This window comes from Citrus clementina, unplaced genomic scaffold (assembly GCF_000493195.1).
Source record: "Citrus clementina cultivar Clemenules unplaced genomic scaffold, Citrus_clementina_v1.0 scaffold_6, whole genome shotgun sequence".
NCBI lineage: Eukaryota > Viridiplantae > Streptophyta > Magnoliopsida > Sapindales > Rutaceae > Citrus > Citrus x clementina.
Genome location: NW_006262139.1, coordinates 21,726,429 through 21,744,251, shown reverse-complemented (window position 1 = coordinate 21,744,251; position 17,823 = coordinate 21,726,429). Strand labels below are relative to the sequence as shown.

General features: G+C 35.9%; 2 protein-coding genes across 2 annotated transcripts; one reads left to right on the top strand and one right to left on the bottom strand.

Moving 5' to 3' along the window:
* Window positions 1-10,177: 10,177 nt before the first annotated feature.
* LOC18039323 (NAC domain-containing protein 83) lies at window positions 10,178-11,059 on the bottom strand. The gene has a single exon (XM_006430412.2). The coding sequence runs from the start codon at window positions 11,057-11,059 to the stop codon at window positions 10,178-10,180; it is 882 nt and encodes a 293-aa protein (XP_006430475.2).
* Window positions 11,060-15,147: 4,088 nt separating this feature from the next.
* Window positions 15,148-17,812, top strand: LOC18039322 (receptor-like protein kinase FERONIA). Its single transcript, XM_006430411.2, has one exon. It carries the CDS (start codon window positions 15,263-15,265, stop codon window positions 17,810-17,812), a length of 2,550 nt encoding a protein of 849 aa, XP_006430474.1. The 5' UTR covers window positions 15,148-15,262.
* Window positions 17,813-17,823: the final 11 nt, after the last annotated feature.

Sequence of the window (17,823 nt, the reverse complement as noted above, 5' to 3'; positions counted from 1 at the left end):
GTTTCAAATTATTTTGCACGGATTAATTTTATACCATTTAAAGATTATCTTGTTAATCCCTAAGTTAAGGCCCCTTTTATCGCCAGATGTTTTATATTTCCCCACACGTTTGCTATGGTCCCATGTTCAAACTCCCATGTATTATTATATTAAGTTTATGTCTCGCATAAATTGCAGTATGTCCATGATATTTTAAATCCACCTCACGCGGTATTTGATGAGGTATATGTATCATTGGCTCAGCTATATTTAAGATTGAAGTGATTAATTTTGCGTCAAAGATTCTAGTATCTTCTGTGGCAGCAACTTTTACGGTAGTGACAGTTAATGCCCATGGTTATGACTTATGCATATGACACGGAGAAAAATATTTAAACCTTTGCATTTGAGGTAATGTTTAACTTATAGTAATGTCTTATGTATTTACCGCACTTGCTGCACAATATCCCCTGCAAGGCATAGTTTACAAATGAACTGACAAGCTACCCTGTGACCTATTCTGAGGGCCATTTACATTCAAACACAGACAGCCCATAAAAAATCGATACTTTGCATCATTTTTTTAAATATACAAATGATGACGGAGCCCAAAGGCCATCCATGAGTGATGTGATTCGTGATCTAGAGTTTGCATTTCAGCTACAAGAGGGCGCAGAGGAGAGTGAAGAGTTTGGTCATGCGGCTGATCTTTCAAAAAATAAATGTTCTGAGAGCGGATCCCTCTGTAGAGATGCCTTCTCTGAGATCATTGACCCACAAGGGAGATGATGAGATCATGAAATATTGCTTGCTTTCTAAATCCAAGACATCGAACCACTTGTTATATAAACATTGTGAATGGTGAACAGGTGAAGTAGAATAAATATTGAGTTTTATCTAATTATATTTTTGAATGATATTTTCCAATCTGGACGAATTAAATGTTGGGGAAAAATCAAGTTTTTAAATTTTTATAAAACCTTTTGAAGATCGCTCTCATATAATATATAAGAATTTGTAATCTAGAAATCGTACCTTGAAAATCCGAGTTGGCTTTTTCCGCTGAAGTGATTTAGGCTCCTAGATCACGATCCGCCACCACCACTCTTGTTAGATCACGATCCGTCACCACCACGCTTGTTAGATCACGAACTGTCACCAATGATCTTCCAGGTTATGACTCAGGTTCGATCTGCACTTGACGTGTGTGCGCCTTTATCACTACCAAAGCAACTAGCACGAGAAATTTTTTCTCTCAATAATGGAGAGAAAAATCTTATTCTCTGATTTGTATAAAGTGACTTCCTCCTTTTCTTTAGAGAAAATAAGCCTTTTATATCACCCTTTAGTGAAAACCCTAGGCTCCAAATAATTCAAAAAACAAAACCCACGTTATTTGCTTTTTCAATAAGGGACCCACCTTGTAAAATAACATAAGGCACCTTACACAAAAGCTAATTAAATGGAGCCTCCCACTAAATGATATATTTAGGCTTTTGACCCAAATAGCTAGTTATCTTACTTATTAGTCCAGTAGTGGTGCAGTCAATTAAATGAGCTAACCCGGGGATCATTTGGGAACATACAATAGTGGCTACAATAATTAGGCCTGTAATTAAACTAGCCCAATTATTTAATTCCAAATCTACTCCACTAAAAGATTGGAACTGACTTCCATAATTGTATGTTCGAATAATAATTCGTCCCAAGCCACATTGATTTCTTTACTGCACAATCCTTTGTACCACATCGTTAATTAAATTGATATCTCAACTGTCCAATCAATTTAATAACATCTTATTCCTTGATCCTTACTGGTTTTCTCTAATGATCATTTTCAACATACTAAATATGTTGACACACTCTGGCCAGAGAATTCTATGATCAAGTACCGAAAACCTATCAAGAGATGTTTTGTACAAATTCTATATTGTTAATCCATAACTCCAAAACTCATAATTGCTCCCACTAAGATAGCTGGTAATCTTGACCACAAGGATGTGTCGTGCCCATTGGTAACTCAAATGAAACAACAATCACAATCATGAAATCATAATTAACTCAAGATTAAGATTACAGTAAAATCAACGCCTATGAGATTTAATAAGTCTGACAGTTATTACAAAGTTAATTAAATCTCACATGTGATCCTGTTCAATGTAGTCGTACTACATCAATAAATTCATACATGATTAAGACAAATCATTCAATGAATTTATTACAGTCTATACCTAAATAAAGTGCCCAACTTTATTTATCAACTGCGAACTAAATTTATTTAATCATAAGATAACTTGTATTTATGTCTTCTGTCAATCCACATGGTGATCACATAAATACATATAATATGATTAAATGGACTTTAATACAAATATTAATGCAATTAAGATATTTGAATAAAATACCTCATTTATTTTATTAATCAGAAAAAATTGTTTATTACAATTAAATAAACACATATGCTTTTAAAGAGCATATTTAAAACAATTGGTATCAGAGCTTTCTCATATTAATATATAAGAATTTCGTATGAAATTAATCTTGAAATTTATGTATTAGAGTGGCACAATTTGTTCAGATATATATTATTTGTTTAATATATGAATAAAGCATGTTTATGGTTTGTCTTAATTCATGGTTAGATTTTCTGTTGTATTTTTCGTTTGGATCTGTAACAAGAGGGGTGGTTTTTTATCACCATGTTTCTCTCTTGATTTATTTTACAGTTATAGAATTTTTGTAAGCCAAAATTTGGCCTAAGAAATTTGTACATTAATCTCGAATTTTCAAGATCGGAACGACGGAGGCCGGAAATTTTGACAGCGGCAACCAGCAGCAAGCAACGAGTGGCCAGCAGCACATGCTGCCAGCAACGCACGCTGCACGCGCAGCGACCAGCAGCCACGCTGCTAGGAGCGTGAGCTGCACACGCAGCAGCTGCAGCGCGCGAGCAGCAGCTGCAGCGCCCAAGCAGCAGCATGAACGTGGGCTGGAGGCGCGGAGCGTTTTGGTTGGCGTCTTTCCGGCGTTGATGACGGCTGTCCGGTGTGGAAACAGTAAACAACGGCTGGTTTTTTGTGCTGGTGGCGGCTGGGGAAGAAGACGAAAAGAAAAATGTGATTTTAGGGTTTCATGGTTTTTATCATGGAGGTCCCTATAGTTTCATATTTTTCCAGTTGGGCAGAAACGTTTTTAATTTTTTGCGTTTAAATCTAAAAATAGTTTTGGGTTTAATGATTCCTAGTTTTAGGCCCAATTTCAAATTGGGCTTAATGGATTAAAATGCATAGATAAAATTAAATACATTAAATTTATTTTTGGTCCAAAAACTTTTATTTTAATAAAAACTTTTTATTTATTTATTTATTTAAAATTAAAATTGGACCAATTATAAATTTAAAAGCCCAATTTCCCCTAGTCCATTAACAAAGACAAGTTTATCGAAGATGGACATTGACAAGAAGCCCAATGAAGATTAGGCTTAGGGTTAATATATTTTTCATTATTAGAAAAGCCATGAATTAAGATTATTTAATTGTTTTTCTATATGTTATGTTTTGGATGATCACATGCCATGATAACATGTCATATAGAATAGGTAGTGCCACTCTATGCATAATGATACATGTCATTCATTAATAATGAATTTCATAATATTGTTTGAAATTTGCGTATGCTTAATAATATTTGATATCATCTAGATAATATTATAGGAAGCATGCAATTAACAATATGTATATTTTAAAAAGGAAAAATCAATTTTAAAATATTGAGTGGGAGAGGGAAAATTCAAGATAATTTTCCCACGGGCTCCATTGTTAGTTCAATAATAAAATTATATATATACCTCGACTTCATGATACGGTGATGCTCCCTTCGGAGGGCATATATATTAGATATTTTATTTGATGAACTTCTTCAAAGATAAAATTGAAATATTTTTCAATCGATTGTTCACCCCAACGGTGACTATTGATATGAAAAATACGTAGATTGAAACAATGGTTATACACTCAACTAAAATTTGTTATTAATCTTCCCAACGAAGCTCTGTTAACAAATTTAGGCCCAAAAAGATAACGATAATTATTTATCATGTCTCTACATGAAAGTAAATAATCCAATGGGTAATTGGGTCTAGTAAGTATAGACATGACTTCCCCACCGGATAGCTTGTCAAAGCGGAACTAGATTATCGTTACAATAAATTAAAATGCATTTATGGTTTTATGCATTTTTGTCATTTATTGTGAATATTGTTTCAAATTATTTATGCATGGATGTTTTATTTTTCAGAAAATGTCTTCCCTGAGCCCACTTACTATTATTCTGAGTCAAAACAAACTCACTGGAGAGAACTATATAGATTGGAAAAGAAATCTATTCATTGTCCTGACTGCTGAAAATTATAAATATGTCTTAACCCAGCCATGCCCTCTAGTTCCAGCGGATGATGCTCATAGAAATCAGAGGAGGCTTTATGAGAAATGGCGAAAGGCCAATGAAATGGCAAAGTGCTACATTTTAGCCTCGATTTTTAATATTCTGCAGACCAAACATCAGAACTTGGAGACTGCTACTGAAATAATGGATAGTCTCCAACAGATGTTCGGGCAGAGTACTCGCTCAACGAGACAAGCAGCGCTGAAAGGAATTATGAACAGTAAAATGGGGAAGGGCACAAGAGTTCGTGGTCATGTCCTCAAAATGATGGACTATTTGAATGAGGCTGAGATTCAGGGAGCACAAATCGATGATAACTCAAAGATTGACATGGTGCTAGAATCTCTACCAGAAACATTCAAGGAGTTTAAGGCCAATTATAACATGAACAAAAGAAACATGACCTTAACTGAATTGATGAACGAACTCCATTCTGCTGAAGAGATCTATCGTGCTGAGAAATCTCTGGGAAGCATAAATATTACTGAAAAAAGTTCATCTTCTGGGCCTAAGCCGAAAGGCAAAGGTAAGAAGAAAGCTGGGAAAAAGAGACCGTCTACCAAGCAAGATGGCAAGCCGAAAGGTAAATGCTTCAAGTGTGGACAGAAAGGTCACTGGAAAAAGGATTGCCCTAAGATTGTGAAATCAGGTATGGGAAATCTTTTTGTAATTGAGGCCTATTTAGTTCAGAATCCTATTGACACTTGGGTGTTGGATTCAGGAGCAACTAATCATATTTGTAATTCACTTTATTGGTTTCAGGAAACCAGGAAAATAAGTGAAGGAAGCGTCAAACTGCAGTTAGGGACAGGACAGTTCGTGTCAGCAGTGAAGACTGGATCTGTTTTATTATCTTTTAATAATGAGACTTTAGTTTTGAATAATTGTCTTTATGTTCTAGACATTAAGAGGAATTTAATTTCAGTAGCTTGTTTGTCAAAGCAAGGGTACACTGTAAATTTTGGATCCTCTGTTTCTATTTTTCATAATAAGAGACTTATTTGTTCTGGTACATTGGAAGATAATTTATATCATTTAAGTCCAATGATCCATTCTATGCATGACACAGTGATAAATAATGATGAGCATACACATTTATCTAAGAAAAGAAATATTTCTTCCAACCAATGTTACCTCTGGCATTTACGCTTGGGTCATATAAACCAAAATATGATACAAAGAATGATCAAAGATGGGCTCTTGGGTCCATTAGAAAATGAATCATTGCCACTCTGTGAATACTGTTTAGAAGGAAAAATGACCAAAAGGCCATTCTCGGCCAAAGGAGTACGTGCAACAGTACCATTTGAATTGGTACATACAGATGTATGTGGACCAATCAATGTACAAGCTCGAGGAGATTATGAGTATTTCATCACTTTCACTGATGATTACTCAAGATACGGTTATGTTTATCTGATGCGTCATAAGTCTGAAGCTCTTGAGAAATTCAAAGAGTATAGGGCTGAGACAGAAAAGCAATTAGATAAGAACATAAAGAAACTTTGATCTGATCGAGGTGGTGAATTTCTCTCAGGAGATTTCAAAGAGTATCTGGTTGAAAATGGGATTATATCTCATTTGACTGCCCCGAGAACACCACAACAAAATGGGGTAGCTGAAAGAAGAAATAGAACTCTTTTGGATATGATGAGATCTATGCTTAGTTATTCTTCATTACCAATCTCTTTTTGGGGACTAGCACTGGAAACTGCAATTTACCTTTTGAACTTAGTTCCATCTAAGTCAGTGCGTAAAACCCTAATAGAATTATGGTCAGGTCGCAAACCAAGTTTACGACATGTCCGTATTTGGGGATCACCAGCACATGTGCTGAAACCAAAGGCAGACAAAATGGATTCACGTTCTGAGGTTTGTATGTTTGTGGGGTATCCCAAAGGAACAAGGGGAGGTTTATTTTATAGTCCTCAAGATAGGAAAGTGATCGTGAGCACACATTTCACTTCCCTTGAGGAAGACTATATGAATAACTTCAAACCTAAGAGTAAGGTAATACTTGAAGAGCTGTCAGGTGATCAGGTTGATGCTTAGCTTTCAACGCCTGTTACAAAACATGAAGAACAGCAACAACTAGATGATCAACACAGGATTAACCCTGAACAACCATCACTTTTAGAACCTCGTCGTAGTGAGAGGGTAACTAGGTTACCTGCGAGATACATGCTTTTGGGAGAAACCTATACGGCTATCTCAGATGAACATGTACAAGATCACACTAGTTACAACGAAGCTCTAATAGATAGAGATGTTGAATTTTGGAAAAAGGCCATGAATCAAGAAATTGAATCTATGTATTCCAATAAAGTCTGGGAACTTGTAGTGGCACCAAATGGGATAAAACCTATAGGGTGCAAGTGGATCTACAAGAGAAAAAGAGGAGTAGACGGAAGGGTGGAAACATTTAAAGCAAGATTAGTAGCCAAAGGATTTACTCAGAAAGAGTGAATCGATTATGAGGAAACCTTTTCTCCGGTTGCTATGCTTAAATCCATCAGGATTCTACTCTCCATTGCTGCAGTGCTAGATTATGAAATTTGGCAAATGGATGTCAAGACTGCCTTTCTTAACTGGCATCTTGAAGAAAACATCTACATGCAGCAACCAGATGGATTTATACAAAAAGGCCAAGAACACACGGTATGTAAGTTGCAGAGATCCATTTATGGATTGAAGCAAGCATCCCAGTCATGGAACATCAGATTTGATCAAGCGATTAAATCGTTTGGATTCATTCAGAACATTGATGAACCATATGTGTACAAGAAAATTCAAGAAAAATCTATATCTTTCCTAATTCTTTATGTAGACGATATTCTCCTAATTGGAAACGATATAGGAGTATTGACTACAATAAAGAGTTGGTTAGCAAAACAATTTGATATGAAAGACCTGGGGGAGGCAAGTTATATTCTTGGTATCAAGTTACTACGAGACCGGAAGAATAAAACTTTAGCCTTATCTCAAGCGGTCTATATCGATAAGATATTGGCTAGATTTAGCATGGAAAATTCCAAGACTGGTTTATTACCATTCAAACATGGAATTACATTCTCTAAGGATCAATCACCTAAAACATCTGAAGAGATAGAGAGAATGAGACGAGTTCCCTATGCAGAAGTTGTAGGAAGTCTCATGTATGACATGCTTTGCACTAGGCCAGACATCTGTTTTGCGGTAAGGATGGTTAGTAGATATCAATCTAATCCTGGACCTGAACACTGGACTACGGTCAAGCATATAATGAAGTATCTGAAAAGAACTAAAAATTATATGCTTGTGTATTCTGGTGATGAACTCATTCCAGTGGGTTATACTGATTCTGACTTTATGTCAGATAAGGATTCTAGAAAATCAACTTCCGGCTATGTGTTTACATTGGGAAGTGGAGCTATTAGTTGGAGGAGTGTGAAACAATCTTGTATTGCAGACTCCACAACTGAAGCTGAATATGTGGCTGCATCCGAAGCTGCAAAAGAAGCTCTATGGCTCCGCAAGTTCCTACAAGATCTTGAGGTGGTACCTGCTGTAACTGCACCCCTGAAACTATTTTGAGATAATAGTAGTGCGGTAGCTCAATCTAAGGAAACAAGGAACCACAAGAAACAAAACATATTGAAAGGAAGTATCATTTTATAAGGGAATAGTGTAGAAAGGTTATATGAAAGTACCCCAAATGGCATTAGATGCTAAATGGCAGATCTTATTACAATGGCCATTAGTAGGAAACCTTTATAACCTGCACTTAGAGCCCTAGAGCATGTGCAATACACCAGATATGCTTTGAGAGCTAGTGGGAGATTGTTGGGAAAATATGCTCTTTAAAAGCATATGTGTTTATTTAATTGTAATAAATAATTTTTCTGATTAATAAAATAAATGAGGTATTTTATTCAAATATCTTAATTGCATTAATATTTGTATTAAAGTCCATTTAATCAAATTATATGTATTTATGTGATCACCATGTGGATTCACAGAAGACATAAATACAAGTTATCTTATGATTAAATAAATTTAGTTCGCAGTTGATAAATAAAGTTGGGCACTTTATTTAGGTATAGACTGTAATAAATTCATTGAATGATTTGTCTTAATCATGTATGAATTTATTGATGTAGTACGACTACATTGAACAGGATCACATATGAGATTTAATTAACTTTGTAATAACTGTCAGACTTATTAAATCTCATAGGCGTTGATTTTACTGTAATCTTAATCTTGAGTTAATTATGATTTCATGATTGTGATTGTTGTTTCATTTGAGTTACCAATGGGCACGACACATCTTTGTGGTCAAGATTACCCGCTATCTTGGTGGGAGCAATTATGAGTATTGGAGTTATGGATTAACAATATAGAATTTGTACAAAACATCTCTTGATAGGTTTTCGGTACTTGATCATAGAATTCTCTGGCCAGAGTGTGTCAACATATTTAGTATGTTGAAAATGATCATTAGAGAAAACCAGTAAGGATCAAGGAATAAGATGTTATTAAATTGATTGGACAGTTGAGATATCAATTTAATTAACGATGTGGTACAAAGGATTGTGCAGTAAAGAAATCAATGTGGCTTGGGACGAATTATTATTCGAACATACAATTATGGAAGTCAGTTCCAATCTTTTAGTGGAGTAGATTTGGAATTAAATAATTGGGCTAGTTTAATTACAGGCCTAATTATTGTAGCCACTATTGTATGTTCCCAAATGATCCCCGGGTTAGCTCATTTAATTGACTGCACCACTACTGGACTAATAAGTAAGATAACTAGCTATTTGGGTCAAAAGCCTAAATATATCATTTAGTGGGAGGCTCCATTTAATTAGCTTTTGTGTAAGGTGCCTTATGTTATTTTACAAGGTGGGTCCCTTATTGAAAAAGCAAATAACGTGGGTTTTGTTTTTTGAATTATTTGGAGCCTAAGGTTTTCACTAAAGGGTGATATAAAAGGCTTATTTTCTCTAAAGAAAATGAGGAAGCCACTTTATACAAATCGGAGAATAAGATTTTTCTCTCCATTATTGAGAGAAAAATTTTCTCGTGCTAGTTGCTTTGGTAGTGATAAAGGCGCCCACACGTCAAGTGTAGATCGAACCTGAGTCATAACCTGGAAGATCATTGGTGACAGTTCGTGATCTAACAAGCGTGGTGGTGACGGATCGTGATCTAACAAGAGTGGTGGTGGCGGATCGTGATCTAGGAGCCTAAATCACTTCAGCGGAAAAAGCCAACTCGGATTTTCAAGGTACGATTTCTAGATTACAAATTCTTATATATTATATGAGAGTGATCTTCAAAAGGTTTTATAAAAATTTAAAAACTTGATTTTTTCCCAACATTAAATTCAGTTGTTATGTATTTCCGAATGCATGCATGCATTCAGTATCAAAATTTTCAGGGTAATTTTAAATTTGTAGAAACGAAAATGCTGCTGAAACTATTAGTTACTGTTTTGCTTGGTTATTAGTAGAAGAGGAAGGAAAAGGAAAAAACACAGCTTCCACTTGTTCAAAAGTCAAAGTTGGAAAGGTTTAAAATGGAGAATGTACGATAAAATAAGGCATTGAAAAGTGAAAACAACTTCCGACTTTTCTGCTGACGACTTATACAAGTCTTCGCTAATGGAAATGTCTAATCCCACAATCACGTCCAAATAATTGGTGATGGCATTTTTAAATTATTTTGCACGGATTAATTTTATACCATTTAAAGATTATCTTGTTCATCCCTAAGTTAAGGCCCCTTTTATCGCCAGATGTTGTTGATTCTCCTCAAAAGTATATGGATATCCATTCTCAGCTAAATGCTCAATTTGTTCAAGAAGAGTCTGTTTAGTCCTGGGCACTGGTGGTTTTTCTTCGGGGTTATTCTTAACAGAGGACTCAAGCAGTTTATGAGGACTTTGTTCATTCAGGGGCTGCGATTGATTTTCTTGCACATACTGATTCTGGTGATTCTCAACAAAAGGCTCATTAGGCTGAACATTGTCATTAAGTTGGTGTTCAAACTTTACCCTTTTCCTTGAATTTGACTTCCCCGCTGGCTGATGATCATTGTCTTCAACTTGTTTATCAATCTTTATCTTTTTCCTTGAATCCTTGATCCCCACTGACCGACCACCATTCTTTCTAAGTCGACAGAGAACACAGTCATTGCTGGAATGATGGTTCTGAGGCAACAGTGAAGCGTTCAGAGTGTATTCATGCATAATCCAGAAACGGTTGTGTGGAGAGTTGTCGTTCTTATATCGAAATATTTTCTTTGAACCAATTGGGCGATTGGAGTTGCAGGACAGGACTAGCTCGCCGGCATCTTCCCCTTGCCATGCACCAGAACCGACCTTGCGATTAATTCTTGAACCATTAATGCTCTTCTTCTTTAAGTGAGTGAAAAAGTAAAGATCCTCACCATCTTCTAAATTGGATCCTCCGAACTGTTTCCAAATATCCCAGGATTCTTCATAATCGTAAAGATCTACATCTTTCACAAAATATTCAACAAAGGGAGTGGGGATTCCAGAAATCCTGTTGAAAAGATAGTAACGAACAAGTTGTTCCTCAGAGGGTAAGAATTTGCACCCCACTGGAAGAATGCGGCTTCTTTCCTGCATCATGGTAATGGACGATTATATTCTGTGAGATAATGAGCACCAGACGATTAGGACAGTATGTGTATAAAGAGAGAAGGGTTTCCTAAACGATGCCCTGTTTAATTTGATTTTGCTTCCTTTTATTAAAAGGGAACATCCTCCCTAAATCAATCTCATGTACTTATTATGCAACCAAGTCGATAAAAAAATATTTTGGCGCTAAACCTTATTCTTTAGCTGAGCCAAGGCGTTGTCTTTTTTTTTTTACCGAAAAAAAAAGCCCTTTAAGTTATAATTTATGTAACTTACACCTACACACATGAACTATTTATGTGTGTGGGTATAAATTACATGAATGTAATTTAGTATTTGATAAAAAAAAAATCTGTAATGAATATTTTTATTACCGCTATTATTAATACAAAGAAAATTAGAGAGGGCCCACTCTGCATTTAATAATCTGTTTTTTATTTTCTTAAGGGTAAATCCGTAAATGAAATTGAGTTACCTTCCTGAACCAATGCACAATAACAGGCCGTTGAGATCAAGAGTTTCGCGCCGGTAAGATGTAACCATAGGTGTCCCAACGGTCAAGTATACATTGGTTCTTCTTATTATTATTTTTTTTTCATTTTATTTAACATTATTTTTATTTATCATTAATCTAAAAATATTATTATTATCCTCACTAATCACTAGCTCCTAATATCGTTATTTTACTTTTATAGATTCTAGACTCTAGTTGAAATGTTATTCGATGACTACTCTCAATTAAGATTATTTTTGCGGGACTGATAATTTTATTTATTTTTTTAAACTAAAGTTTGGTTAATATTTTAATTAGTGTTTGTAACGCCACAAATTTTCATAATATTAAATTATGGAAATTGAGTTTTCATTGAGAATTATGGGTGGCCTATAACCCTTATTAAGAAAGGGATACTAATTATAGATAGAGGTTATTTATGAGATAATTTTGGAAAAAAGGTTATTTTTCCTAATTAAATAGGGTTTCTTAAGACTCCCTATAAATTCATACTTTTTCTCTTCCATAACCCTAAGTTCACGACGTTTATTCTTCTTCTCTGCTGCTCTTTACGCTCCTAACCAAATCTTAGGATTCAAACTTTTGTTTAGGAGAGAATCAAAGCGACGGGTAAGTTATTCTCCCTGTTCTCAACAGATTTCTAATCACTCTATCTAGGGTTTATATTGGCACGATTCTAGATGGTTATAGATCATAATGCAAGATTTAGAATGTATTTAGGAGTTGTTTAGGGTTTTGATTTATTATGAGTTTAGTTAATCAATCCTTAACGTATTAAGCACAGGATAATTCTGGACAGCATGAGTATTCGAATTTAAACCTATATTTTCTGAACGAATTTTCTTGTAAAATTTATATTTCTGGAAACTAGACATGTAGGGCTTCTTGATTAAATTTTATTTCATTAAATTCGACTTCTTTTTCAATTTTATATGTATTTTCGAAATAGAAACCACTGCACTGGAAAACTGCGATTCCAGCATTGCGATCGGATTCACAAGACCATTTGTACCGTCAAATGAACTCGGAAAATTATGAAAGTTTATATGTAGGTTAATATATGTGTCTAGAATTCCCAGTTTTAATTTCATAATTTTCTGATCAGTATTTTATTTTATAAAAATCACGGAACCCGTTCTGTTTGGTTTAGATTATGTGAAAACAGTTTCGAATTTGCTGAGAAGTAAATAGTTTTTAAAATGTTTTTGATATCGGATCCTCTTGTAAATTTTACATGGGGTACTCATGGATGTCCAGAATAGTTCCATAGAATATTATATCATTCTGAGTTTTAGATTAAGAGTTAAAATTCTGAGAATCAGACCTGTACGGGTATGAATTAGAAAATCAGATTCTTACAATAAGTTATTAATTGTCATATCTTGTATTTGTTTAAGGTATTGAAGGTGATTGAGGCTCTTAGAAGCTTAGAGGTGTGTTAATTCTAATTCATTTGTCGAGGTAAGTAACTTCATTCCTAGTATACTGGATATGTATAAGTATTTTGATATTGTTATTATAAGTATAAATGTTTTTATACTACTTAAAGGATTAATTGATTTTGATAATAAAATTAGTTTTATGTAAATGTTTTAAAGCCTAAATTCTTTTTAACAAAGTATTTTATAAATGCTTTTAAATATGTAAATTATTTTATGACATGACTAGCTTTTATGATTTTATCTATAAAATACTTTGCAAGCCTAAATTGTTGTTATGGACATTTATGAAACTGATAAGAATATTTTATGCCTATGTATGGTTTAATTATTTATGATTGTACGGGGGCCACCTGTTGGGACTATATGGGGGCCACCTCTTGAAGGCCAAAGCGTCGCAAAGTGCCACATATAATGCAAAGTGCCACGTATAAGTCATTATGTTTTGGCTCATTGTCCGTAGTTATTCTGATTCTGATTCTGATCGTAATATACGATATATCTGTCTGGACCAAAACTGGGTTTCTGTTTGAGTGTGCACACGATATTCTGATTCTGTTTCTGGCCGGGTCACCGGGACTATAGGTGACACTATGTGACATGAGCTAACCTTTTGTTTTATGTATACGTATTATATGATTTACTTCGTAAGTAAATATGCTTTTGGATGTTCTGAATTATTAAGAATTTATGTTATGTTATCGTGATATATCGTTTTATGAAATATATAGATTATGATATATGTTTTAAACAAAAGAAGGCTTGCAATATTTTTGTATCGATAGGCCTAGTATGTTAGAAATGGTTTTACTTACCAAGTTGACGGCTCACCCCTCGTCATTACTTCTTGCAGATTAAGTTTCTTTTGAGAGGTGCGCTTAGCTTTGGAGTTAGTAATTTTCCGTTTTCGTTTGCCATTTGAATAAGAGGAGGAATAGATTCGTGTTTCTATTTAGTTATTTCTATTATGAACATGTAATTTGGAGTTTGAGACTTTTGTTATTTTTTTTATGTCCTCGGGAGAGATTATTTAGTATTAGACGTTTGAATTTGTGGATTTATTTGAATAAGAATTGGAGGTATTTCAGTTTGAAACTTATGAGTAAAGATTATGATTTGTGAGTAACCTCCTTCTTCACGTGCTCCGCACGTGTTAGATTTGGGGTGTTACAATGTTTTTTTAAATATATTTTTGTTCGCTGTGCAGTGAGGTTCTTTCAGATCTTAAGTTTCTGAGATTCAACTTAAAGAAAGTTAATTAGACTATAAACCGAATTGTGCGGAGCATCTCTCATGGAGCCAACTATGGCAGTCAAGGGTGAGCTCAAAGAGCTGAAGGAGGTAAATAGAGAGGGGAGAGAGCAGGAGGAGTGTTCCAATTATAACTCTAGTCTATTGTGAGAACAGTTACTGGAGGCAAGGTACAGTCACTATGAAAGTATCCTTATGAACTACTATACACTCCAGATCATGGTCATAAGATGTTAATTGTTTGCTTATAAGTGTACTGTGATGGATTATATCGATCTTGATGTCTATCATAACCTTTGTTTGCCTCCCCTCCCCCCCCTTCTTTCAAAAAGTAAATAAAGTTTGTATTCATGTCAATTCTTAAACTAACATTCCATTCTAGAATTTTTAGAGGTATACGTTTAAAAATGAAAGTGTAATTAAAAAATTATATGGTCATAATATATTGTAACATTTGACTTAGGATGCGTTTGGAATTAAGGTTGGACAACTGTAATTTAAAAGTTAAAATATTAAAGTGTTTGGTAAACACTAACTGTTGTAGCTTGGAAGCTATGTTGATATAATTTTTCTCTTATATAATAAAAAAAATTATTGCATCCTCAATAATTTTATCAAAATTATTATTTAAATTTTACATTTACTATATATTACTAATTTTAATTTCATATTTACAATTTTCTACATCTTTTAACTTAAAACACACATCACCTCAATTTTAAACGCACCTTTAATAAATTAATGCAATAATGCAATAGCTCCCTAATACGTATTGGTATGTCAAATGTCGTTGTCATTGTGATTAAAAATAAAATAAAATTCTTTTATGAGTGATGCCAAATTGCCAATGGCCAAAGATCAAGACCGACCAACTTCTACCTTTCGTATAAGGGCGGCTGAGCATTGACGCATTTTACTCATGCGTTTAGCCCATGGTTTTCAGTAAAATCTGCAAATGCTGTAGCCTGCTAGATCTCAGTAACCATCATGGAGGACACTGGCAGCAGTTATCTCACCCCGTTTTACATCTTATTCTTCATCCACCCCATGGCTTTCGCCTTCTCCGATGACTCAGTCACTCTTTACAAACCCACAGAGAGCATATTTCTTGCCTGTGGCTCGTTTGGCTCCTCCGGTACTCTAGATTACCGAACCTGGATTGGAGATATAAACTCTGAATACTCGCCCTCGGTGCCGGAAAATGAGGCATCAAGAACCTTCACCGCTCCTCAGCAGCCCGCCCCGTATTCGGCAGTACGGCTTTCTCAGTCGCAGTTCACCTACGGATTCAACCTCACCGCGGGTCAAAAATTCATCCGTCTGTATTTCTATTCAACCTCATATTCAGGTTTTAACAGTTCTAAAGCTTTCTTCTCCGTTAAAGCCGGTTCTTTTACCCTTCTTAGCAACTTCAGTGCTTCACTCACAGCCGATGCTTTGGGCAATGATTTGTTTTTCAAAGAATATTGCATTAGCGTCGAAGAAGGTCAGAGGTTCTTGAACATAACGTTCATGGCAAGTCCAGATTACAGAGATTCATATGCTTTTATCAACGGAATTGAAATAGTATCCATGCCAACGAATCTTTATTACACAGCCGCCAATAACTCAGGTTTCGTGTTCGTTGGCCAGGAGAATCAATACGAAATCATAAACAGTACTCCCCTCGAGACGTTATACCGAATAAATGTTGGTGGGAATCAGATTTCACCGCAGGAAGACACAGGCATGCTTCGAACCTGGAGTACGGATGGCGACTACTTGACAGATGCCAGACCCAGTGCTCTTGCGGTTAACATTAGTGTTGTCCTCCAATTTGGCAATATACCTAATTACTCTGCTCCGGCTGTTGTCTACAAAAGCGGCAGGTCAATGGGGAATGATAGGATAAAAAACGAGGAGTATAGTCTCACTTGGGAGTTTCAAGTGGATTCTAGGTTCACATATTTTCTCCGGCTTCATTTTTGCGAGTTTCAGCAAGAGGTAACAAAGCCCGGCGACAGAGTGTTCCAGATCTACGTAGCTAATCTAACTGCAGAAGCTGAAGCAGACATCATAAATTGGGGTGGAGCAAACGGCGTTCCCATCTACAGAGACTATGCAGTAATTATTGGAGCAAAAGGAAATGAAAAGAAGCAGAATCTCTCTGTTGCACTACACCCTGCTCCCCGACGGAGGACCAAGTATTCTGATTCTATCTTGAACGGGATTGAAATTTTTAAAGTGGGCAACAATAGAAATCTTGCCGGACCTAATCCTGAACCTCAGATCAGCGAAATTCGGAATAACGAACCTGACATAAGCTCACAATCAAGGAAATCCAAGAATATCATGGCAACTACAATTTCCATTGTTGGTGGACTTATGTCAGGTTTTGTTGCAATTTCTCTTTCAATTTTTTTCTGGAGACGTTTTTCTACTTCTAAGATGAAGTCAAGGAAGTCTCGTGGCTCATCTCTAACGCTGGATCTATGTACTCACTTTTCACTATCCGAAATCAAAGCAGCAACAAACAACTTTGATACTGGTCTCATTATTGGAGTTGGAGGGTTTGGTAACGTATACAAAGGGTTCATCAACGGTGGCGCCACTCCGGTTGCGATCAAACGGCTGATTCCAGGGTCACAACAGGGTGCCCTGGAATTCCAGACAGAGATAGAGATGCTCTCCCAACTAATACACATTCATTTGGTCACTCTCATTGGTTACTGCAATGATGACGGGGAGATGATCCTTGTGTACGATTTCATGGCTCGTGGGACACTACGGGATCATCTCTATGACAGCAATAATCCTCCTCTTCCATGGAGTCAACGGCTTGGCATTTGCATAGGCGCGGCTCGTGGGCTGCAGTATCTGCATACTGGGGCGAAGCAAGTTATCATTCATCGGGATGTGAAGACAACGAATATCTTGTTGGATGAGAAATGGGTGGCCAAGGTTTCTGATTTTGGACTGTCCAAATTTGGACCCAATTCCATGTCCAAAACTCATGTCAGTACTATAGTGAAGGGGAGCGTCGGGTACTTAGATCCTGAGTATTATCGACTTCAGCAGCTAACGGAAAAATCCGATGTCTACTCATTTGGCGTTGTGTTATTGGAAGCATTGTGCGCTCGACAACCTATTATTCGGACAATGGACCGGAATCAAGTGAGTTTAGCTGTTTGGGCTGAACAATGTTATCGCAATGGAACAATTGATGAGATTGTTGATCCGCTTTTGAAGGGTAAGATAACAAATGAAAGCTTGAACAAATTTGCTGAGGTCGCAATTAGCTGCTTGAATGATGATGGAGCCCAAAGGCCATCCATGAGTGATGTGGTTCGTGGTCTGGAGTTTGCCTTTCAGCTACAAGAGAGCGCAGAGGAGAGTGAAAAGTTTGGTCGTGAGGCTGGTCTTTCAAATAATAAATGTTCTGAGAGCGTATCCCTCTGTAGAGACGTCTTCTCTGAGATCATTGACCCAAGCGAGGTGATGAGATCAGGAAATATTACGTGCTTTCTTACTCCAAGACATCGAACCGCTTTTATATAGTTATATAAACA

Excerpts from the sequence above, each read along its gene's own strand:
- LOC18039323 (XM_006430412.2), bottom strand. The coding sequence starts at position 11,059 with ATGCAGGAAAGAAGCCGCATTCTTCCAGTGGGGTGCAAATTCTTACCC.
- LOC18039322 (XM_006430411.2), top strand. The coding sequence starts at position 15,263 with ATGGAGGACACTGGCAGCAGTTATCTCACCCCGTTTTACATCTTATTC.